The sequence below is a fragment of the Orbicella faveolata genome, unplaced genomic scaffold (assembly GCF_042242905.1).
Source record: "Orbicella faveolata isolate gen_17 unplaced genomic scaffold, um_ofav_v1 contig_24, whole genome shotgun sequence".
NCBI classification, from domain to species: domain Eukaryota; kingdom Metazoa; phylum Cnidaria; class Anthozoa; order Scleractinia; family Merulinidae; genus Orbicella; species Orbicella faveolata.
In genome coordinates this window covers 5,817,144-5,842,369 of record NW_028301552.1, presented here as the reverse complement: position 1 = coordinate 5,842,369, position 25,226 = coordinate 5,817,144, and the positions used below count along the sequence as shown (strand labels likewise).

The window sequence follows — 25,226 nt, the reverse complement described above, 5'->3', positions numbered from 1 at the left end:
TGTCATATTTTTTTTCGGCTGAATACCCTAAAATGTACTGCTGTAAACCTTCTGAACACACTAAAAGGTACCAAAACTGCTGTTTAACCCCAAAGGTACGACAAGCATCCCCGGTACCTCAAAATTTGGATGCAGGGTGTTACAATATGCACTGATTACTAACGATCATTAACTAGACTATAGGTTAGAGTTACATTCTAGTGTCTAACACTGTGAATGAAACGCAGCTTGAAATATGGTGGCAGCGAAATAGGGTCAAATAGGACAACGACTCCTCGCCTACCATTTACAGAGTCGCGCGAATTACAGCTGAGATCATTCTCTTGCACGGCAAGTAAACGGATAATTTGAATAACGATAGCCCATTTACTTGTTCCAGGATATCTTAAGACCACTTGGTTCTACATGGGTTGATAACCACTGAATATAATGAGTAATGACTCTAGAAACGATTGAATGAAATGCAAACCGTAAAGGTAAATGTGAGGGATTCAAGAGATGAAGGCTGTGTAGGTATAGGTAGGGGATTTAATGAGATGTGGGCTGTGTAGGTATATGTGAGGTGAGGGATAAATGAGATGTAAGCTGTGTATGTATATGTCGGGGATTGATGGGACGTAGGCTGTGTAGGTATATGTCGGGGATTAATGAGATGTAGGCTGTGTAGGTTTTTTTTTTGGAGGGAGATTAATAAGGTGTACGCTGTATAGGTATACGTGGGGAATTAATAAGATGTAGACTGTCTGGGCTGTGTAGATACATGTCGGGGATTACTCTAGGCTGTGTAGGTATATGTGAGGGATTGATGAGATGTAGGAAGTGCAGGTATATGTGGGGGATTAATGAGATGTAAGCTGAGTAGGTATATGTAGGGGACTAATGACATGTGGGCTGTGTAGGTATATGTTGGGGGAATAATGAAATGCAAGCTGTGAGAGGATATTGGGGGGATGTTTAGAGGGGCGGTTGAGGAAGAATACTTGATGATATATCCAGGAAGTATTGTTTTAAGAGAGATGTGTATATTGCGGTGGAGTTAACTGGCCGCCCAACCATCCGGGTGGTGTCGCACTTATAAAGCGAAAGAACAAAAGGCTTGGCTGTGAGCCAATGAGAAAGCACTAACGTCATAGCCAAACCGGACAAACGAGTTTCTGACACAGGCCGGATTTGATTATTCAAAATGGCCGTCATACCTTAATTTAAGTATATAATATCTAATTTGCCAAACATTCTTTACATGCACGCTTATTTTCTGTAACGGCTTTGTAATTCATATACATACAGTTGTGTATTAATATACGCGTTCGCCTTGTGTATCTTGAGTTACAGTAGCCAGATTAAGCCTTGATTGATGAGGTTCGTTTAAAGTTCTCTCTGCCATCTTATATTACACGTTGCAGCGAAAGGGTAGTTGAAATTCGTCGACAACGTCTACCGTCTGCAAATGCCTACGAGCGAAAACAACGTTCGGCACCTCGCCGCCAGAAGCATCGTAATTTTCAATGTTATTCCACCAGATATCATCGTCTCCGCAACATTTAGATTTGAGGTCAATTAAGTGGCGAGATCCTCGAGAACTGGAAGCTATGGAAAGAGAAACACTACAATAATTACTTGGTTTGGAGCGGGAAAGCACAACTCGCCATGTTCAAGGACGTTATTGATGACGATTTCCTTTAAGTGTTCAAGAAGAAGAAGATGCAAACGATTTGCCGTGTAGTAATGGGAAGATGAAAAGGTATTGCATCGGCGAAGTAACGTAAACGAGATTGTTTCAGCAGGAGGGAAAATCTTCCTACCGAAACGCTCAACAACTTGTCGATTAAAATCGCTGAATTAAAAAGAACTTTGGCAAAGAGCTGCAATTTATGTGATTTTTTACGGTTTTTACGCGATACTCTCATCTGCGTTCGATTGGTCTTGGGATAAAACATGAGCAAAGCACAAAGCCGCCACCTAGGATGACAGACCCCACGTTAAACAAGTTTATCGACCTTCCAGCATGATATAGGGATCTTAACAATTGACGACGGCGACGCCGAGGACAACGCCTTGTAAAATTCAATTTCTCCAGGATGCCTATGGCTCTAAAACCTCGCTCAGGCTAAATAAATAAATAAATAAATTCTAAACGAAAATACGAAAAATTAGCAGTTCGACTCATCGTTCGCGGTCATTTTGCGTTGTTGGTTTGCAGAGGACGACTATGAAATGTATACAAAAGCCTACTGAACACATTTGTACAGTCTTTGTTTTGCTCATTAACCTTTTGTTTGGTGGTACTCATTGACGTCGTGGTTTGCTCCAGACTCCGTCCATACTATGCCGGAGGAATTTAAAAACGTATACAGCTTTATTTCTACGGTTAGGCCTACGGTCCAGAGTAATCCGTCATGAAAACGGAGCTTTTCGAAAACGCTCTTCAAACCGGAGGAATTTGAAAACGCCGACTTTGATTTTTCCTGGGGACGAAAAACATTTTAGAACGAACCTTTTCGAACACCATGGGATCGGGAGAACCACTTGATTTCCCTGGCCGAGATTTCCTCAAACAAACGACCGATGATTGTTGCGTTAAATTCCTCCTGTGTAGTGTGAACGACAGGGCCTAAGCTTCCTAATGAATAATAGGCTCCTAATGAAGTCAATAATCAGACGACGTTCTTCAATGAGTCCGAAGAGAAAAAATTCGGAGGAAGTCCCGCGCAAAGGAGAAATGCACCATAAACAAACACCGTAAACAAAATAAATATTTAGGAGTGGAACTCTTTAAGTACCTCGATCAAGTTTAATATTCGTCATGTCACTAGCACTATCAGGAAGGCTAACCCGGCGGCTAAATATACTCTTACTTTACTTTACTTACTTTTACTGTCGGATTTGTCAGAAGGAACCTGCATCGTTGCCTCGAACACATTTAAGAAAAACTCTTGTTATCAGGAGCGAGACCATCTGTGTGGGATTCACCTTGCTTACGGCTGGCGCGCCTGAAATTTGAATTGACCAATCAGGATTCAGCAGGCGGGAAAAACTTAGCTGTCCTGACGTCAAATGGAATCAGGCAACTTTTATCACTGGAGATTGCATTAAATATTCACGAAAAGGGATTGACAATTCCCAAAACCACATCAGATTGTAAAAAGTCAAAAATATGAAACATTTTGTGTCTCCAAGCTTCCAGTTTGGCGCCAGAAATGGGTCGCTGGCGTCCGGCATGGTAACTCGCTCGTACTTCGTCCACAAGCTTCCCAAGCTCAAAATTTGACTCTGCCGGCATACGTGGTGTATGGGACAGCTTGTACACATAGAGAATTGCATGGGGAAAGTCAGCGATCGTAAAAAAAATTGTGTAAATAAACATCTAATTTGAAATAAAATTTTTCTATCTCAACTGCACCACTAAGGAATGGCGGCTGACTAGTGAGGTAAACAAATTTTAAAAGCGAATGCGAAGAAGAAGGCTTCAAGTCCGGGTGGGAGGGGTGGGGGTGCGCACTCCCCTTCACTCTCCCCGTGGATCCGCCCCTGGGACTTGTGAGTGGATTAAAAAAGAGCAACTTCTTGAGATTCAATTAAGTGTAATTTAAGTGACTATGCAAGTCAACAACTTTATTTCAGTATTTTAATTTTTATGAGTTACTGATACAGTTATGAGAAACGGAGAGTACGTTAACTATAAGAGGTAAGAATATTGTGTTAAAGAATTAGAGAGCATTTTCAGTGTTCCTATAAAGTCAGAGAAAAACGAGTGGTAGTTTGAGAGAACAAGAAATGCTGTGGGAACACGACACAGAGGCTGCAGGTGAGTGTTCACAGTTTTCTTGAGTTCTTCAAAACTTTCATCCATGGTTTCTGTAACTAGAAAACCCGATCGACTGAAAAAATGTTTTCTATTCCCTTTTAGAAAGCCAACACTGCCAGTAAAAGAAAGAAATTAACACCATTCGTTTATTTCGATTTTATACTATAGAAGAAAGGTTTCGTTATTCCTAAATGTTACATTTCGTTCAATGATCTTGCCACAAAGTGCATTTCACGTGCAAATCATCATATAACATGTCGTGATCAAAACAAAAAGTGCATTTCGTCTTCAAGAGCTGAACTCAAGGATGGGCTCGACCTTTGACATCTGTCTCCAACGCTTTCAAGGCATTACAAGTTATTTCAAAATATGACTTTTCCGTACATTCTTCGCATTCAACTTTGCAGCAGTAAATAAATTTACACCTACAATTAACCCGCTTGTAACGCTGCACTTTTTCAACTCTCAGGTTACAACCCTGTTTACAGAGAAGACTGAAAAATTCGCATTTGTCCTCGGACAGATCGCTTCTGCACGATTGTCCCAGCATTCCAGGGTAACCCAGGGTGTCGTTTTGTTCGCAAGAGTCAGGGGAGTTGTCGAGATAAACCAGCCTTTGGTCACTCACTGAGACCACTCTGCCGAATAGATCCTGAAGTTGCTCGTGCACGAGCCGCACTTGCAGAGAAAAATGGAATTTTTCCTTCAGCTTCGATGCGACAACTTCAAAAGGCGCCAGTTCTTTCCAGCAAGATTTTGCACCGCATACGCTTGTGAGACTTTCGCACTTACAAGATGTTATGCCCCTATTCGCCCGCGAAATTGAGGATGAATTAAAATTTAGCTCTAAAAAGCACACAGGGGACAGAGAAAGATGGGAAGCACAGGAGAAGAGGGAGCGCATGAAGACTTCTTTGTCAATTGTGACATTATGATGGCCCAAGAAAATGCTCAGGCAAATTGTTATCTGAAATCTTTCTTTTGTTCGACCTTCTAGCAGTCAGGTACATATCCCGGGGGCGGGGTGGGGGGGAGGGGGGGAGGCTCCTACATAAAAAAGACGCGGGTGCTGGTCGGAAATTTTGAAAAGAGCCCCCAAGAGGTGCTAAGATCCTGTTTTGTGGGCGTATCTTGAAATTGTTTCACCCCCAAGAGGTAACAATTCTAAAACGACACCAGATCTTTTTAGGTTATTTTTTTCGGCTTAAAACAGAAGCTCCCGCTGTGGACCTTTCGAGGCTGAACACCCCAAGACGTACCAAAGCCGCCTTTTTAACCCCTAAAAGGTACGAGGAGCACCTCCGTCGTTCTTATATGGGAGCCCCCGAGGTACATATACAGCGGCAGTACACACAAAAACACACATACTAGCGATAAGACCACAGATTGTAAAAGAGAAGCGTTACCTCCCTTCCCACTGCATTGTTATGCAGGTTAACAACTGTCTGAGCGTCGTGTATTTTTTTCAGCCTGTCGGTGAAGGGCTTGCTCTTCTCTTCTCCAAACGGAATAAAATCGCCACACTTGTTCCAAGTAATACTACTTCTATAAGGGCCTGGGCGCCATGGGGGACAGCCACATCCGGGTATTTTATTCTGTGTGCATTGATGCGTGATTTCGTGGGTGATAGCGGCAGCGCTGATGGCTTGGATAAATGCTATCTCTCGAGTAGCTGCAAGAAAGCGATAAAATCTAAGGGAACAACCGTATATATCTTCAGAAGAAAACTAAGTGTTAATTAGCCACGGAGCTACCGAACAACTGGACTGCCGAATCGGCGCGATGGTTATAGAAATTTCTCAGTAATTCCTTCAAACCCCACCCAACACGTCCATATAGGTCTTCTCATTATCAATATAAGCTTACCTGTAAGAGATATTTTGAGACGCCTTTTAAATACCTAAATGACAGCTTTTCCTAGCCTTTCCTATACTTCAACTCGTGAAAACGTACCTTTTAATATACCTCCAGCCTGAAAAAGGACCCCTTTTTTGTATAGTCCATTGGAGGGAGCACCCTGTGGGCTCTAAGTAGTTCTCTTGAATTGGAGACTGGTTCATCACAGGTCATCACCCTCGGTATATATTTTGCCAGGTCGCTTATAAGTCTAGTACGGTGCAATTTTAGGGACGTGTACTCTTGAGCTATCAACAGACTTATAATGTGAATAAGGTAGGTAACTAGTCCTTATGTGATACTGAGACATCTCAAATCTTTCGTGGACAAAAACCAAACTAAAATAGACCATACTCAACCTGTGATCAGTCATTATTGCTTCTCGCAGCGACGGAGGAGATGGTGGAAGCCTGATCAAAGGTTGAATAAACATAGCTGGTGGCAGGAAAGCTCGTTGGACGTTCACATAAATAATATAGGATAATTATACGTATTACACATTATTATACTTTATAACAAAGTTTCCATATAACGCGCGCTCTGATTGGCTGAAACAGCGTGCTTTATCAGAGAACAGAGCACGGGTTGATGACGGTAAGTTGGCTTCCAAGTTTTTGCTTCGGAATTTTGACGAATTTGACCCAAATTAAACATCCCCTGTGACTCAGACAAACGCAGTGGAAACGAGCTATTTGTCTGCAGTAAATATGGCTCACAGAGACCATTGTTAGCAACAGTAGTGTTAAAACTGTACTAAAATAACAAGTTTTGCTAGATTCCCGCCGACAAAACACATAGCGAAATAAACAAATTCTCAACCTAAACAGTGCTTCGATAAGGACATTATATTTGTTACGAAGGCAGAAATTATACTTAAGAAGTAAAACAACGACAGAAAACAACAATTGAACTGTCTCTGTTTATGATGAGAAGCTTTATTTTTGTAAAAATGCTCAATTGCTTAAACAACACTTACATGCAGTGTAGTAACGCTCGTTCTCCGGTCATCTCAGCGAAGTGAACCGACGAGTGGTCAATGCAAAGCTTGCTCTGATATTCTCTTCTGTGCTCGGAGTAGAACCAGTGGGAGCCGTTTAGTCTTTCTAACTTTTACGCTAGTTCGGGCAATCTTGCTGCATGCGGCTACAAGCCGTAAATAATTGCAGCTCCTTTCAAATTAAACTCGGCATTTCGCATTTTCATCCGCAAGCTTTGAGCTCCGCGTTTCGTAATTTCCACTGAAAAGGTGCTCGTTTTCATGTGCCACAATACGGCCGGATTCCTCTGGACTATAAACCTTTACCTGCCCTTAGATCCGTATTTAAAAATTAACTTAAAAGCGAACTTTGAAGGCATCGTTCTTCTCTCGAAAGCCGCTCAAACTACTCGAAACTGAAAGCTTAGCTGAAGTCCAGTTTGTGATTGACAGCTGTCGCTTCGTTAGCCAATCAAATTATTTGAACAATTCTAACAAGGATTGTGATTGGCTTATTTTAGCGTGCTTTATCAGAGAACAGTGCATCGCTGACGCCACTTTTACTCGTTTGGAAAATAAAGTTTGGTTTGAAAATTCAGCCGAATGCGTGGAGAAATTATCGGATTCTTTATCATAAAACAAATAAAGAAGCCTCGGCTGTGCTTTGTTCTGTTGTAAAGCACTTAGGAAGCGGTAGAGCACTCAAGAAGTAGGGAAAAACACTCGACTACGTCTCATGTTTTTCCCTACACTTCTTTCGTGCTCCACTGCTTCCTGCGTGCTTTACAACAGAACAGAGCACAGTCGAGGCTTCTTTATTTGTTAAACAAAAGGTCAATACAGCAGACGTACTGGAAGACAATGTCTTGTTATCAAAGACAGGTAACTTCTTATACATCTCCAGTGGACAGTTCCAAGGCTTGCTCTGAAACAACCTTTGGCATTCGCGGAGTCCTCGACGGGCTCCATCTTCCACGATACTCAACAACGCAGGATCAACCTGCAAAAAAAAAAAAAAAAGAAAAAAAGAAAAAAAAATACATTCCAGATGAGTGTTTATTTAAAACCTGGTACACGTACTTTCTACACATGCTAGCAAGACGGCTAATAGCTGAATGCACACGTGACAGCTTTCTATTCAGGTGATAGCTGTAGCGTGGGTGATAGCTGTACCGCGCGTTCTCGCTGTAGGCTGTACTCTCGCGTTATTGCTCTATTCGAATTCCCGTGTGTGACAATGCCCTGCGCGAGTGATGGCGTGACGCGCACTATAACTGTATCCACGCGTGTAATTAAGTGAAGGATATATCCAGTCGAATCTCCCGTGGTCATTACAGATGCGTCTGTTAATAGCACACTTAAACTAAAACCAATCTCATTCTAAAATCGCCTTAATGTTGAGAAGAGAGAATAAATAAAGAATAGAAAACCAAAACAGCACAGTATACCTTGCGTGGTAAAATGATCTCTAAATCTGTACTACTGTTATTGCTGTCTCTGGGTCTGTGAAAATATAGTAGTACATGTCTTTTATTCTTTCTTTCCTGAGGGGGAAAGAAAATAGTCACAAATTTCAAAATAGGGCACCAAATCGAATTTTTGCAGTCCCGTATCAATCATTAAATTTGTCAAGAAATGAGTGATCATCATAGTTAAGTGCAACCGAAGAAGCTGTAAAAATAAAGCATTCATTCCGTCAGGCTTCATTTCATCAACATTCATCAGCAACACTTTGAAATGACTGTTAAACTGTTATTCCCAGGAAACTACTTAAATGCAGTGAATTCCATCGAAAAAAAAGTATTTAAGATTTCTAAAAGGCTGCTCCACGTGATCACTTTTGTTGTAAATGTGGCAAAAAAGCAATACTAATCAGGGGTCGATGTACGCTTAATTTCGCGAGATAGATGGCTGTTATAGTGAGTAGGCTTCCCTCGGGGAACTATAATATTGGAGACATTCAAGGTCATTCAAGAAATTAAGATTATAGAACAAATAAAAGAATTCGCTTCACGTGCTTATACCCAGCATTTTCTGACAACGTGGTCTTAATTCTTTGCAACATCTTGGAGCAGAATTTGTATTTTTCAGGATTATTTTCTTTAAGGTGACTCCCTATAGTTTTACGATCGCACGCGCCCTGAGGACGAAAGCTCAAGTAATCTGCGCGCACTCGAAGGAAAACGTCAGTGTTTGTTGACATTTTATGACGCCAACATGAGCACAAAAAGCAAACCTGACAGTGAATTTTCTCGCGTTTCCTTCGGCAGACTGGTAGTAAGTATTTGACATTAGTCGGTGCTCGTTTTTCAGGGAATTTCATATGACCAGTTTTTTTCGCAGCGGTAATAGGTATAAATTTGCAAAAATCGAAAAAACTACCTTTACAAACCCTACTTTTTTCGTGTTTAAAATTCGTATCCCGCAGGATGCGATGTGCTGTGAAAAATCTGGAAGAGTTCACAGAAGGAAATTCAAGAAAATCACAAATAAGGCCATAAAAAAGAAAAAACACACTTGTTTGGGCATTTATAATTCAAGACTAAAACCCAAAATTTTAACAGAGATGACAGTAAAACACTATTTAATCATTGCTTATTACAAGTAATAAGTTTGAGAGGAATGGGTGTAAAAACGAATGCAAAAACAGCATCCAAAACATGAAACTTGCGCGCACAACGCCACAAATGATTACCCCATGGAGCCGCCTTAAGGTCATTCCACTGAAATAGAACCTACACTGAGATTTTTGTGAAACTTGGCCTATTGATTGTTTATATTATAGGAACTTAAATTTTGAAATAAAAATGAGGGGTCCCCATGTTCGTTTAGGAGCAACAGCACCTTGTTTATACCCATACAAATCCTTACAATAGCACCATGATTGTAGTCACGATTACTTGCTGAATTCACGTTTCCGGCGATTGCTTTTTGTTCTACACTGAGAATTGGTCCATATTTATTTTACGCAGAGAAATTTACTACTCAATTCAAAACAACAGAAAAAAACTATAGGTCACCATACTCGTTTGCGAGAAAATGACGATTTACCTCTATGGCGAGGTCCAGCTGTAAAGAAAAAGCCGCCATTTTTTAATGCGCGCGCGCTAATCACGCGTGAAATTATGCGCAGTAGGGATGCGCAATACAATACTGGGGAATGACCTTAAATCGCTATGTATCATGGCCAACCAAGTGAGGATTTACGAGAAAAGCACGATTAATTACCCTGTCGCGCTAAGTTGTTGGAAATCTCAATCATTAAAAGTGCTCAGCAATTATAGGCACCAAGGAGGCGAATGTTATTTAATTTAAAATGGTTAAGCAGCTTAAGAGGCCAAACTTTTCGTCCTGTATTTCATAAGCGGACACCTCCACCCTGTTTTTTTCCTCCCCCTAAGCCCAAACAGACAATTACGAAGGCTCCGTGAGTGTCCGCTTAACACGGGTCTGATTGTTGTTCAAATTATTTGTTGTACAAACACTTGTCTAGTGATCATGATAGTGATTCATTCATCCACTCCGCCCGATGAAGGAGCGTCTTGGTGCGCTCATCAGCGCCATCTAGTACATCTGACACTATGTATTCAATGTGTGTGTTAATCCCTTTTAACTTGAGCGCAATCCAGCAAGTAGTTTAGTGAATCCAACATTGCAGCGATACCGTAATCAAACTTACTTTGTTGGCTTGCGGAATGGTGCTACATGCGGTCGCGTCAATTGTAATGGCGGGATCGCGCCACCACATGCGTCTCCCAGCTGTACGAGCGATAACCCGACAAGAAGCACGAGGAAAAACACCATGAATAACTTCATTTTTTCTGAGCTGGACGACAACACGATCAAACGAAAAAGTTCGTCTGTAGGGCTGCGAAATGAGCCCCACTTAAAGTTAAAAGAAACTTGAAAGTGTGCCAGACAAAAACAATTGTAATTGAGAAATATGACACAATTTGAGAGCAAAATTCTGCTCTGTCAAACAAGGAGAGGTTTTGTAAATACTGCTATCTTGCGTCTACCAAGAATTAGGGTCAGGTTTAACTACTATAATGGCTTTTCCATTCGACCCTATTTGGTGGAGACGGTAACCGGAAGTTCTTCAAAGGATCAAAAAGCCATTGTTTGGTGCTAAAAGGAGCTCAGTCACGGCATTTTAAGTTATTTTGGTCACGTACAAAATTACCTTTAAATTGAAGGAAACCTGAAAATAATATGTTTTTTTAAAAAAAACTAGAAAAATATCAAAGCGGCAACAATAAACCCTAAAAGAACAAGAATGGTTAAGGATGGAGAAGATTGACGCGCACCATCCAGTTGAAGCATACCTGGACGAAGACAGAACGCCTGGCAAGGGACAGAGGATTGCAGGAGTTTTGTCAGTGACCTAGACAGGCCTCAGATCAAGTCAGGTAACACAATCGGGAGCCTGTTCACAGACTAAGCACAGAAAGCTCGAGGTCCATAAAAAAGACCAAGGGCTGATGCTTTCCGTGTTTTGTAGGACAAAGACCAAAGCAAACAAGCCACAGCTGCTGATAGCAAGAAGAAACTCTTTGAATGAATTGAAATGAAAGTGAGCGTAGATATACCTAAGAGTTTGAGACAAATTCCGATGGGAAAGCGAGTTATTTCAGTTTTTAGCGCACAAAAACCTTGTACTCCACAACACAGAATCAACCCGGATAAAACATCAATTTAAAGATAAATTATCCTTGCGCCGCTTAGGTACCTTACCGTGCGCATGCGTGGACATCGGTTCGTTCTCTAAATCAGGGGCGCTTTCCATTCGACCAAAAATTCCGAAATTTCGAAATGGGGACAAATGGTACGGAAATTTCTAAGGAAAAGTTCCAGAAAGATCAATCTCTAGATCTATATCTCTTAAAACCTTCTAAACAACTGGGCTGTCTGAAATGGTTCTATAACATCTAAGAAGTCTAAACTTCAGGAAAGAAGAAAGGAATTAAATTTAATAGCAGGTTTTCAATATATTGTGTTTTTACAGCGTAGAGGTGTACTTCCAAACGAGAGAATTGAATAGCATAGAATAGAAAAGCCAACTGTAAGAAGTTTAGTGAGAGTCCAGTAACCATGGTAACCACCTGTCTATCTTTATTATCTTACAACACCTTTTAGTGAGAACTACCTGAAGTTGCAAGTAGTTGATATTACGAGCTGAATAACTGGCTTGCCTATGAGTCTATGAGGAATAACCTAGAACAACAATAAGTTCATTGGTAACTAATAGCGGTTTAGCCTTAGCAAACGAAAGATTAGATCGTTTATAGCCTAGCATAAATACATGTGCTCTATAAATTGCTCTTCAGTTGCGCCCCTGATGGCGGGACACCGGACACCACTATCCTGTCTTGTGTTGCATTCTCGGATTTAACTCTGCTGTTGCGCCCAAGTTTTGTCTGTTCTATTGGCCAAATAGATCTCCGACGATATTATCTGCCGTCACCTATCCCGGCCTCCCTGCAGCCAGAGAGTTTTCCCCAGGTTTTTAGTGCTTTCCCAGGCCAAAAATTTGTCATAACATACCATGGCTCCTGAACATACCGATTTAAAAATAGTCTTGGGGTCAAAGATTGAAAATGTTTTAACAGTTTGCTATGGACTATATATTTTTTCATGGCTAGCGGTGTTGCTCGTGGGCGCGTACGCACGACGACGACGACGAGGCGGAGTTGCCCAGCATGGCGGCCATACTCCAGCTAATAGGTTGACAGAGACATGCAGCCTTGGTTTACCGTGTACTTCCTTGATATTGGACATCCATGTTATGATCAATTGACACCTGTCAAAACAAGGTATCCGCTGACCAGTATCACGTGACCATATCGCGGGCTCAAGTTTACAGCTCATCAATGTCACGTGTTTTTTTGAAGTTGACCGCTTGCCAAGTGCTGGTTTTCGATTGGATCGCGGGCTCATGTCAGGTTAACTTGTTGAAAACAGGGCAGGATAGTTCGAAAGCCGGTTAACGCTAACCCAGGTTTAAAGGTTAACCGAATCATAACTTTTCCTTTTATACAAACGTTTTTTGCTGCTTTGTTTTGTGCATATAGTGATTATTAAAACTCAAAACAGAACGCCAAACATTATACAGAAAACCTCACCGCAAAGTTACATGAAATCAAAATTCAAACTTTTTACGGGTTAGCTTAATCGGGCTCTAAACAAGTAGGAACGTTTTTAGGCTGGCCTAAATCTATATATTAGAATTGTCAGTCTTGGGCGTTAAATGTCGGCAACCTCGGCTTCTCTTACAAGAAAAGGTGCCCTCACAGAACAGAAACTTCTTCTCGGCGAAGATCAAGATCATAATGGACACATAGAGAAAAAATTCATGGGGAATTAGTTTGCTTTCTATTTACCACACAAACAAGTCTCACCAGTAACTCTTAATGTAGATTGAACTACTCTATTATTGTCCCAACTAACCTTGAACTCTAATCGTCACTAACATTCACAGTTCTGACTCAGAAACTCAGCTCGCGTTCTTTTATGATAACCAGATTGGAACCATCAATCAACTGTCAAACCATCACGAGCTAGAAAACCATGTCCACGCAAAGACTTGCACAGTTCCTTTTATGAGGAATCACTCATGCGCACAAATCCCATTTGCGTTATTTCTCTCGATCGAAGAAACAGAGTCGAAACCATTTACTTTCCAAATTTTCGCTATGGTTCCAAAATTAACCGGCCAAAATAAAACGACAAGAGCAATATAAAATATGGCGTACAAAGATCATAAATTACAACAGCATATATACAGAAAAACTTAGACTAAAGGTTGTTATGTAACAGGTAAAAGCCGTGGATTGTTCAATTAAAGAAAAGGGAGACTCTAGATTTCGAGAGTCATCCTTTTTCCTTAAATTATGTTATAGAATTATCAAAAGATGATATCACAGGATAGCTCAGCCAACCTGATTGCTCCATTTGTGGAACTTAGTGTACAAGTAGAATTCTACTACAACTCGATAAAACACGGAAAATGTTTTCTATGTCGTTAATGTCAATCAAATGCTCTTCGCACTGCTTTTAATTATTCGTTGCAGTTGAATACTTATTACAAAGCACAAACAGTTTTCATCGGACATCAAGGTTGTGATCCCGATCTTTCTTGTATGGTAACACATATTCCACTAAATATGCTGCTAAGAATTACAAATAACTAAAGGTATCTATAGAAGTATTTCTCTGACTTACAATGACTATTTAGGTATATTATGTTTTGTCGTAGTCTTTCTCCACATGTGGACAGCATGCCTGATTTTCCAGTTCCTGTTGGAATGGAAACTGTGGCAAATACTATGACCCGACTATGACAGAAATGTCAAATGCACAAGGTATTCATCTTGTGTTTCAGTCAGTCAAAGAAACCAACAAATGAATAGCTAATCTAGAAAATGAAAACCTCCTTACTTCAACTGCGGTTTATGTCTTAAGACGGACAATAATAAGGTTATTTTCTTTACTAAAAAAAAACGATCGTTTCATACGTCACCCAATAAACTGTTCAGTCTTCTTAGCTTATATACAGTATTCAAGGTGGCTGGCAACAGTTTCCATCATTTTCAGCACTTCTACTTTGTTGGATCAATGCTACAATTCTTTTTCAACAATTAAGGTAGGTGTGTAGGTAGGTAGGTAGGTAGGTAGGTAGGTAGTTACGTAAAGCCACGTGACTTATCAGGCCGGAGCTTATCTCCTGTTTCAGTAGCATGAGGCGACTAGGATTATTTCTACTTCCCCTGGATAAGATGCTAGTCAATTGTAGAAAGAAATGAAATTCGCCGGTACCCATTTATACACCTGGGTGGAGAGAGGCACTGTGAGAGTAAAGTGTTTTCATCTACAACACAACGCAATGCCCCCGGTCAGGGCTCGAACCCGGACTGCTCAATCCGGAGACAAGCGCACTAACCATGAGGCCACCACGGCTCCCACAACAACAGTGGCACCAAATAATTCCCAAAAATTTGTTTTTAAACTGTTTGGCCTATTCCCATGTAACCTGACGTGCCTATGGTAAGCAAGATTTTAGATTTTGTAGCGATTTTAATGATCAAATCTTTCCAGTTTGTTGAATCTTCATATTCTTTTTGGATTTGTCTATATCAGTTTTCAGTTGTTCTTGAATTTCTGAAAAAATTTATTGAAACCAAACATTTTTTTCAAATTTATCAATTTATTTATTTCTTTAGTGTGGAAATAAAGAAGTAAAACAGGAATTGAAATCTAACATAGCGGATCCAAGATGGCGAATATTTTCAAACATGACGTCATCAAGGTGTATGACGTCGAAAATGACGCGTGATTATTTGCAAGTTCGGATGCCTTACAAGCCTATTGAGTACACTCTTTTGGAAATACATATGGTCGGCTAAAAGAGTCCCACCCCTTCAGGCTCACGGACGAAACTAAGGTTCATGCTAAATGGGGTTAAAAATATGGAACTGACGTGATTTTAATGTGTTTCGACAAGAGATTATCAAGGTAAGAGAGTGACTCCCCCATATAGGTCCTCTAACTAAGGTAACCCTCTTAAGTTATATTTAGACATGGTACCCAGCTATTCCGAGGATGCTACTCGCGCGATGCGTGGACAGCGAAGCGACTTTCTCGAAACTACCTGACACGAAATGGCGGGAACGCCATTTTATATGTTTTGATTTCGTCTCATAGCAGAGATGTTTTGGCTGTTTATTCGGTTTTAGGGAGTTTTTAAGCACACTCTATCGGCAACAGCAACGAGTGCAATGGCTGTGTAAGCGTGTTTTATAATTAATTATTCTTTGTTCATTTCTTTGCCGTTGTTTACAAAAGGTTACAAAACAACAACGTGAAATAGCCACTTTCTGCATATTCGAGACAACGCGAATTATGCGACGGCCAATTTTTAAAATTTCTTTTTCGAATTTTGACGCTGTCTAACATATTCTGTTTGGAATATTTCTGACAGTACAGACAAACTGAATGAATGTAAATTCTCGCGAGATTCGTAGGTTGAATATTAAGTTGTTTCTTAATCGATGTTGCCTTTGACGTTGTTGCTGTTTAAACTGCTTTTGCTACTTGGGCCGCGAGCGTCTGCCTGCACTTTCGACCATCTGTTTGTTCGGTTGCCAAGCTTGTGTTTGAGCGTTTGTTTGCTTTGCACTCGTTTGTCTACTCATTTCTCTGCCACTCATTCAGTTGTTATTGTTTGTGCAGGGGACATCCGCCTCTTATTTAAACTGCTATTAAAGTTTCGAAATGTATTAAAACATACCGAGAGCCGAAGCTCCTTTGGTTGTAATCAAAATACATTGTGTCAAAGAAGACATCCCCACAGCGTTGGAGGTTTTCCTTTGCTTTGAAACGAAACGAAACGAAACGAAACATAAACAGCTGCTCCATGAAAACATCCACGCAACGCGCGAGTAATATCCGCGGAAGAACTGGGTACAATGTCTACTGAAAATAACTTAAGGTCATTCCCCGGTACTGCATTGCGCATCCTTACTGCGCATAATTTATGGCGTCTTCAGCGCGCGCTCGTGCACGCGCACATTGAAAACATGGCGGATTTGCCTTGATATTGAGTTTTGTCAGTTGAAAAATGGCTATAGCTCACTAACGAGCTCGGGCACCCCAATTTTTTTCCAGTCATTTTAATCAACTAATCATGAGCTTTGCGTGAGAAACGACTGATCTGATTTCTATGTTTGAAAATTGAGTAAATAAGAAAAATAGCAGCTGCACTGTAGTCTTTTCTATTTGGCAGTTTGATAGCCGTGGCAAGCAATTTGGTTCCAATATTTTTACAAAGATTCAGCTGTCTGTCAAAATCAAACTTAAAAAGCTTATTTGTGCCCGACACAAGTGTTGACTGTCGTTTGAGGCGTGTTTTCATGAGTCTGGGCTCACAAAGAGTTTACAATAACTTGGAATGCGTTCTTGTAATAAGCATTAAATGACGCTAAAATGGGACATTTTCAATGTCTCACTGCTCCTTAATGAGCATGGGCATCCCTCTTTTTTATTTTATAATTCAAGTTCTCATATGATAAATATTCATTGGACAAAGTTTGAACAAAAATCTATGTGCATTTTTATTTCAGGGGAATTACCTTAAGAGGGATTACCTTAGTTAGAGGACCTATCTGGGGGATTCACTCTCTTACCTTGATAATCTCTTGTTTTCGAGTATATTGATTTAGGTAATGGATATTGACGTCATTTCATTAGTTCCTTCTTACTGCACTAATATGTAACCAATAGCTTTGATGTGTTTGTCGCCATTATCTGGTGACCATGAAGCTTCGTTTCCACAGGTGTTGGAGTCATCAGGATACCCTCCTGTACCAAACCCGATTCTGGAATCACAACCCGCGCAGTAATTGTAGTCGTTACTAATGATACCTATTCTTGCTATGGATTCACCGCTTTGGGCAGTCCCAACATTGAATCCTTCCTTGTTACAGTAGTGCTGCAAAGAGGCCTGTAAGCCAATCAACGTCTTCCACTTGTTACGACCCAGTGAGGTGGCGCGGTATTGGCCGTCAGCGAGTACTGAGTACAGAGAGTTGGCCTGCTTGTTGATGACGATGAAGTTGATCTGTTGGCCGATCTTCATACCAAGACAGATCTTGGAGAAGGATGTGTTCCAATAGGTCGGTAACTTGGTCTCTTGTGAGTCAAACCCAGTCTCCCCTCCAGGAGGGTTGTATTCAGTTTTATTACTCCAGTACCCCGAGTTATAATGAAATAAACTCTGAGGAGAAAACGTATAAAAGTTTTGTTCATTTTAAAATATGAATTGCCTCTCGTATATAAAGAATGATGCTCGCTTAATCATCTAACTTTGGAATTCTTACAGAGTACTGTTTTGGTGACTTCGTAAACATAACATTTTGTTGTAAACAATTTTCTGGTCCAAACGAATCCGCAAAACCAAAGGATTGCGTAAAACATCAAACATTATGTTGAGAATCTCGACTAACTGAGCTGAGTTACTCCTGCTAAATCCCATCAAGAATAGCGAGTTCATTTCATTCCATCTAAAAGTAGCCATTTAAGTTTTACAGATAATGATTCTTGGCGTGTACGAGTAGAGAGGTGATTTAATTTGATACCTTCTTGCCGTCAATCTTCATGACAGGCGTCCATCCTCCATCTCCACATCCAAAATTTCCCATGTGACAGAGAATAGCGGATGGTTTTGAGTCTATGTGAAGCGTAACCAGCTGACTGACGCTGGACCTGTTGGATGTGAATAATAACAAAAGCTACTGAATTGAAGAAACTTGAGATTGAGTTGAAATAAATGTTCACTGGTTTCAACACTGTTTACTTGTTAATATAATATTTAAAGCTTAAATAGATAGTTTGCTTGTTTTGTCTGAGAACTCGTCTAAATATGACGGCGGCAATGCAACTTCTAAGTTCACTTATCTGAACTTGAAGTTGATAAAGGGCGCGAGTTAGTTACGCTGATGTTTAAATCGTCAGTCCTTTCATAGTTGATAGAGGGGAATGGTTACGAAAAACGACAAAGTTCTTTGTTGTATGTTTTTTTTTCACCTTTTTAGCCTTGACCGTGCAAAAAACACAATAGCTATTTACTCCATACTGAGGAACTAACCAAAAGAAATGTGTTGGTTACGTAATTCATTCATAGTGTATGAGCGCAAAACAAAAGATTACTGTGTACGGTCGTGGACTTTCCAACATAAGTCTTGCAATCTCTGTTTGCTCCTTTGATGTTTGCTGGGCTTCATAACCCTTCCCCTCTATTAACTATGGTCCTTCGCCTCAAAAACGTATTATTATTATTATTATTATTATTATTATTATTATTATTATTATTATTATTATTATTATTATTATTATATAGCCGTGTCTCGCAAGGACCGGAAACTATCAAATTCACGCGGTGCGAATATGATTGGCTCAAATCGATAGTGACCGCAGTCTAGATTTTCCCTTCTAGACCGGTATCTAGATCATTCTACCTTTTGTTTTCGTCGTGAGAAAGTTGCAAACAATAAATGCAACATAATTTGCTTGATAGGTGGCCACGTTTTGTGAAATCTGGTCTGTTTTTAGGGCTGTTTTCAAAGTTTACCTCAACGCTCTTATTAGGAGCAATTAACAGTTAGGTTTAAAACGTAGTGCTTAAGAGTCCCTGTCCATAAAAATGGAAAATAAATCGGCAAGGATCGAAAATTCGATTTCGCTCATATTTTTATGGTAGATAGGCTAGGGCATGACAAAAACTACTGGATAGTTTTTTTGGCAAAATATCCTTTTATTTCAAAGAAATATGCAAATTACCAAATTCCGTTAAAATCGTCATTTGACGCACCATTTTATTAAACAAGTTTGAGACCCTCGGATGCAAAACCACATCGTTCTTCCGTCTTCAAAACACTCAAATATGTTTGTGCAATGTTTAAATGTGTACTGGGTTGATTTTAGGGAATGTTGCGTTGTCTTTTTGGGTGCACAATAATTAAATTTCGAAGACATGTATTTCATTCACTTAAAAGTACCTCGTGAATATAATTAATTTTCACCATGTGCGAAACCTTCAAATGGACCAAGCTTCTGGTGGTTGAATTGCAGAAGGATGGTCTACAGATTCCTGTAAAAATTTCTTTGGGCAAATGATTGTGAGCGACGCGAGAGCTTTTCAAAGTACGTCAAAAATGCAAATATTTGACCATCCGTCGTCAAATTTCAATTTACGGGTTAGACGTATATTTTAGCATGCGCCACATGACTTGACCTATGTTAAGTTGAAATAGACACAGAGCTGATAATTTCGAAATGTTCTAACCTTATTTGCTGTAAAAGGCAGGTCCAAAGCCGATTTGACGTGTTTCTAGTCGATCTCTCACCATTCGTCGCACATAAAGCATATGTTCGCTTTTGTTTACACAAGGTTAACGTCCGATGTACATCGCCTACTGTCAACCTAATATTGGTCGAATACTATGAATCCGTGACCATCTTTCTGCGCATATGAACATCACTGCATCAAAGTCTAAAACGGCTGAGACATTTGTAGATAGTTGCTCGCTTTGCGCTGCGCCAAAATATTGCGTTTGCTCGATTGCTGACCATTGCTGATAAGCGTGTCGGCGCAGCCCAATCTTACAGCCTTATTGTTCGTCACGCAGTGCTGTCACGGCATATGCTGCACATTTTGATCTATTTTGTATAGAGTACTCTCAGCATAAGTGAAACAATTTAATCATTGTTCTTCTGTTTTTTCATATATATAATAATATATGTGTATATTTATATAATCATATTCTATAGTGTACGTGGCCTCGGTCCATATCACGTTTGTTGTACGTTCTGATGTTTCAGACAACAGCTGATAAAGCTAGTACCTGTACTCACTAGAATTTTAAGAAAATCGCCATAAAAAAGTTATAGATTAAAGAAGCAAGAACTAGCTGAAATAAAAATAGGAAATCACAACGAGTCTAATTCGTGAGAAAAACAGACTAAATTTAATTAGTAATTACGTGAGTAAATAGCCCTGGCCATGCCATTTTGTTTGGCGTATCAGTTGTTTGCTTAGTGGCGAGGCATTGGTATGTAACAGAAAATAGAGGACTGTTGTCAATACAGTCCAAAATTATCGTCAGTAAAATATTGTAAATAAAACACCTATTGACCGGTTACCTCCGCGGCCATCATTTGGTCATTCCGATAAGGGTTTCATTATTGTCTTTACCCCTATTAAGCGGCCACCCAAAATTTAAGAACTTTGTTTTGGAAAGGGCGATGGCAGATAAGAGTCTGAAATTGAAGGTGCATGACGAGTGATAATTCAAACACGCGTCTATCATGATTGTATTGAATTGACTCCATGTTCACCAAGAAATTTATAGCCCGATGGTGAAAAATTAAATATTCAAGGTACACCAACCTCTATTTAAGCGGCTAGCCCCATTAAGCGGTCGCCACCCATTTCCCCGGGGGTAGCCCACTGTATTACATGTAAACCAAAAATAATTGCATAGCGCGAAAAGACCTAGGTATGAGTTTAGCGTTACAGTATTACGCAGGGGCATGTAGGTACCGGTGGTCGAGTAAAAGATAACAACAGGGGCAATGGTAAATTATTCATTCTTTTCATTTCTTAATTTAATCTCTTCCTACTCAACACGATTGCGTGCTCCCAGTGATTCCAAGCCTTACGGAGCCTTACGTATCAGGATAGAAATTGTCCCACCCCTACCCCCTAAAATGGGATGACAGAATTGCGTGACGAACAAGGAACCGCTGCAAGCAACGATTCAAACCATGATGATCAAACGTAATATTTTGGTGTAGTGCAAAGCAAGCAACTATCTACAAATGACTTAGCCGTTTTTGACTTAGATGCAGTGGTGATCATATGTGTCGAACGAGGGTCACAGATTCATGGTATTCGACCGTTAAATAAGTTGACAGTTGGCGATGTACATCGGACGTTATGTAAACAAAAACAAACTTCTCCTTTATGTGCGACGAATGGTGATAGAAACACGTCAAATCGGCTTTGGACCTGCCTTTTACAGCAAATAAGGTTAGAACATTTCGAAATTATCAGCTCTGTGTCTATTTCAACTTAACATAGGTCAAGTCATGTGGCGCATGCTAAAATATACGTCTAACCCGTAAATTGAAATTTGACGACGGATGGTCAAATATTTGCATTTTTGACGTACTTTGAAAAGCTCTCGCGTCGCTCACAATCATTTGCCCAAAGAAATTTTTACAGGAATCTGTAGACCATCCTTCTGCAATTCAACCACCAGAAGCTTGGTCCATTTGAAGGTTTCGCACATGGTGAAAATTAATTATATTCACGAGGTACTTTGAAGTGAATGAAATACATGTCTTCGAAATTTAATTATTGTGCACCCAAAAAGACAACGTAACATTCCCTAAAATCAACCCAGTACACATTTAAACATTGCACAAACATATTTGAGTGTTTTGAAGACGGAAGAACGATGTGGTTTTGCATCCGAGGGTCTCAAACTTGTTTAATAAAATGGTGCGTCAAATGACGATCTTAAAGGAATTTGGTAATTTGCATATTTCTTTGAAATAAAAGGATATTTTGCCAAAAAAACTATCCAGTAGTTTTTGTCATGCCCTAGCCTATCTACCATAAAAATATGAGCGAAATCGAATTTTCGACCCTTGCCGCGAAATTAAGAATTTGTCTGATTTTTACGGGCAGGCACTCTTAACAACCACCTTCAAATTCGATCGTTGTTACTTGACTAGAAAATTACTTAATCGTGATTGGCTGATAGCAGGCCAATCTATCGTAAACTTTTAATTTGCCCCGCAGTGCAAATAAACGTGCGCGAGTTAGAAATTTTCTAAGTCAGATAATAAATAAGTAATCGTGTCAAAGCTTGACTAATCAGAAGGATTTACTTTAGCTACTCGGGTTATATTTCAAAATTCTTACAAATTGCATTCGCCTAAAGGCTCGCACAATTTTGAGAGAATTTTCGAATATCGCTCGTAGTGTAAACGCTTAACTGAACACGCATTCATACGATTACCTACAATGGAAATAAGGAAAATAAGAACTAAAATAAGGACTCTTGACCAATGATAATCATGAGAACTTCTTTAAAATGTCTAACATTAATAATTATTGATTTACCTGTATACGTCGTACAGTTCTTTGCATGACGTCGCAGCTGGAAACAAAAAAAAAAAGATACTTAATTATTAGAGCAACTGATGCTTAATAGTTGGTTTCCATATCAGGCAAATGATCGCTACGATCACTGAAAAAAGCGTTGTTCAGCTGATCATTGCGCGGACCATATGTAAACAAGTCTTCAGCAAACGTACGGATTGTTGGGATGAAAACTTTACTGAAATCAGTGCACCGTTGGTTGATCCAAGTCCTCTCAGACAGTATTTTTATTGTGCAGCGATGGAAGCGATCATATGGACACTGATAGTCGGATGTAGTCGTTCAACCAATTCTGGAGCAATGTCAACGTTCGTAGCTATCATATGGAGGTGACCACCTTAAAACAGCTCATCAAATGAAACAAATCTAAATTAATAAAGCTGGCAGTCTACCTTTCTCACAGTATTCACCAATGAATCCTTTTTCACAATGGCATTCAAAGGTGTTATACTTGTAATTCGTCACACAGGTACCTCCGTTTTGACACGGCATGGAAGAACAGGGTGACTGATATAAGAAGAAACAATTCGTGGTTATATATAAAAGGAACTTGGTTTGATGATTTGGAGTAAAGTAGCAATATCAATGTGGTAAAGGAACGTATGTATCAGAAACCAGGCCCTACCATAGTGAAAAAGTGATGCGAAGTCATGTTTTCATTGTACTCTCTGAGCTTTCTGTACCTATCAGAAGACAGCAGATCGCACCAAAGTTGTCCATTTTCTCCTTTGGAGGCGGCCAAGTTAAAAGAAAGGCAGGAAGGACTGCTAAGGCATTCAAAGATGCAATCAAAGATGTCGTACACGGTGAATGCTCCAACTCGAGTCACATTCAGATAATGGAACTCGTCCTTTGAGAACTGACACTGTTTAAAAGTCTGACTAATAGAAGTACCATCTGGTTGAAAAGCATTTTTTCCTGAGGAAGGAACAATAATATATGTGCATTATTACGAGCAAATAAAGTGAATAGAGCTCACATCACGTTCGTTGTTTTACCCGGCCCTAAAAGCGCGCTATTAGAAAACTATCATAACCGCAGATTACTTGAGTAATTAGTCTACAAATCATTAATATTTAAGACAGTTCAAAAACTTTGTTACCAGTTTGAGCGGAATAAAGCTTTCAGGCATATAAAAAAGCATCTTGCTGTTGAATTTTAAAACATACACGACAGTGGCAAAATAGAAATCATCTAGGTTTTAACTACAAATTAAGGAACTTAATTATTTAAAAGTCGACTGGTGTTAAAAATGTTAACTGCTATGGAATGCTCTTGTCAATATATATTTATCTTGGGAAGCAATATTTTAGTCGTTTGCGGATTTTTTCCCCAATTTTTTAAAAGAATGTGTTTCCTACAGTGTACTTAAGTTTTGGCTATTATCAGGATCCATCCATGGTTCAGAGTCTTCAGGTTACAATATTACACTCACCTTCTCTTGTTTTGCGGTTGGCAAGTAAAAATGTAACAATGAAATGTTGTTGTAATTTGTGTTTTTTCTCAACTTGGCCGTATTAAGCCTATTGCGGCCTTTGCTTTCGAGTGCTGCCTGGCTGCCTGACTTCCTGGCTGCCTGTCGAAGCGCAGTTTCAAAAGCCGAAGCGCTAGCTGCTTGAAGATTCTTCCTGTCGCGCGCTTCGAACAGAGCTTTTTGGCATGCGAGTCACCTTGCCTCCAAGCATGTATGGCATGGCTCTGCCAAACGTGAATACCAAATGTTTCGACGCGCAATGGTCTGTATTTAATGGTTTGCACTTTGCATTGATCCTAAACGAAAGTCGAGCGTTTGAACCGGAGAGTGGCCTCGTTGTTGTTTAGTTTTAGGCTGAACAGTTTAATCTACATTAAAAATCGTAATCAAGCGTCATTAAGCACTTAATGACTGGTCCCAAGGGAAACAATGAGTTTTGTTTCCCCGAGACCCTCAACATTGAGGTCGAGGGGAAACAAAACTCATTGTTTCCCGCGGGGCCAGTCATTAAGTGTTTTGGTATATCTCCCAACTTAAAAGAAGAAACACTCTGCGAAGAAATCGTTAGCTTTACGCCGGCTGGCTCATAAATTTGCCGCGGTTTCAACCCGGTGGGGGTGGCGGTGGGTTACTCCCTTATATGGGCTATTTACGCAATAGACTACAAGGTTTTTTGTGGGTTATAGGCTGATAAACCACGCGGGATGTTGGAAGAACACGAGAAGAATTCGTAAATCACGAGCCGCAGGCGAGTGATTTACGAATTCTCCGAGTGTTTTCCAACATCCCAAGTGGTTTATCAGGCCTCTAAACCATAGAAACTTGTGGTCTATTGCTTTTATATAATAATTCAGAAGACAAGCGAGGTATTCGCTAACCAGTATCACGTGACCATATTGCGGGCTCAAGTTTACAACTCATCGACGTCACGTGTTTTTTTTGAAGTTGACCGCTCGCCAAGCGCTGCTTTTCGATTGGATCGCGGGCTCATGTCAGGTTAACTCGTTGAAAACAGGGCAGGGTTGTTCGGAAGCCGGTTAACGCTAACCCAGGATTAAAAGTTAACCGAATTATAACTTTTCCTTCTATACAAATGTTTTTTGCTGCTTTGTTTTGTGCATATAGTGATTATTAAAACTCAAAACAGAAGGCCAGACAATATACAGAAAACCTCACCGCAAAGTTACAAAACTGAATCAAAATTCTACCTTTTCCTGGGTTAGCTTAGTCGGGCTCTGAACAACCCGGCCCAGGAGCTACGCTTTTAGGCCGGGCTAAATCTATATACTGCATTTGGGGCTGAGATTTGACATGACTAAGCCTCAGTCGCTCCACTGAAATAAAATCAGTC

General features: G+C 40.1%; 2 protein-coding genes across 2 annotated transcripts; both read right to left on the bottom strand.

Moving 5' to 3' along the window:
* Nucleotides 1-3,599: 3,599 nt before the first annotated feature.
* LOC149110099 (protein Wnt-8b-like) lies at nucleotides 3,600-10,582 on the bottom strand. The gene is made up of 5 exons (XM_089292676.1): nucleotides 10,357-10,582; nucleotides 8,126-8,221; nucleotides 7,530-7,677; nucleotides 5,189-5,477; nucleotides 3,600-4,611 (listed from the first exon to the last, which is right to left on the bottom strand). The coding sequence occupies exons 1-5, from the start codon at nucleotides 10,423-10,425 to the stop codon at nucleotides 4,107-4,109; spliced, it is 1,107 nt and encodes a 368-aa protein (XP_089148802.1). The 5' UTR covers nucleotides 10,426-10,582; the 3' UTR covers nucleotides 3,600-4,106.
* A 5,434-nt stretch (nucleotides 10,583-16,016) lies between these two features.
* LOC149110098 (putative skeletal organic matrix protein 5) lies at nucleotides 16,017-23,053 on the bottom strand. Its single transcript, XM_089292080.1, has 5 exons — nucleotides 23,027-23,053; nucleotides 22,794-22,908; nucleotides 22,363-22,399; nucleotides 17,810-17,936; nucleotides 16,017-17,448 (listed from the first exon to the last, which is right to left on the bottom strand). The coding sequence occupies exons 1-5, from the start codon at nucleotides 23,051-23,053 to the stop codon at nucleotides 16,930-16,932; spliced, it is 825 nt and encodes a 274-aa protein (XP_089148206.1). The 3' UTR covers nucleotides 16,017-16,929.
* Between the last annotated feature and the right edge of the window lie 2,173 nt (nucleotides 23,054-25,226).

Excerpts from the sequence above, each read along its gene's own strand:
- LOC149110099 (XM_089292676.1), bottom strand. The coding sequence starts at position 10,425 with ATGTGGTGGCGCGATCCCGCCATTACAATTGACGCGACCGCATGTAGC. Across the intron at positions 8,222-10,356 it reads CCATTCCGCAAGCCAACAAA|GAAAGAAAGAATAAAAGACA; the intron begins GTAAGTTTGATT and ends TTTCCCCCTCAG. Across the intron at positions 5,478-7,529 it reads TAACAAGACATTGTCTTCCA|CTACTCGAGAGATAGCATTT; the intron begins GTACGTCTGCTG and ends GCTTTCTTGCAG.
- LOC149110098 (XM_089292080.1), bottom strand. The coding sequence starts at position 23,053 with ATGACTTCGCATCACTTTTTCACTATG. Across the intron at positions 22,400-22,793 it reads TGGTGAATACTGTGAGAAAG|CTGCGACGTCATGCAAAGAA; the intron begins GTAGACTGCCAG and ends TTTTGTTTCCAG. Across the intron at positions 17,449-17,809 it reads TGAAGATTGACGGCAAGAAG|AGTTTATTTCATTATAACTC; the intron begins GTATCAAATTAA and ends TTTTCTCCTCAG.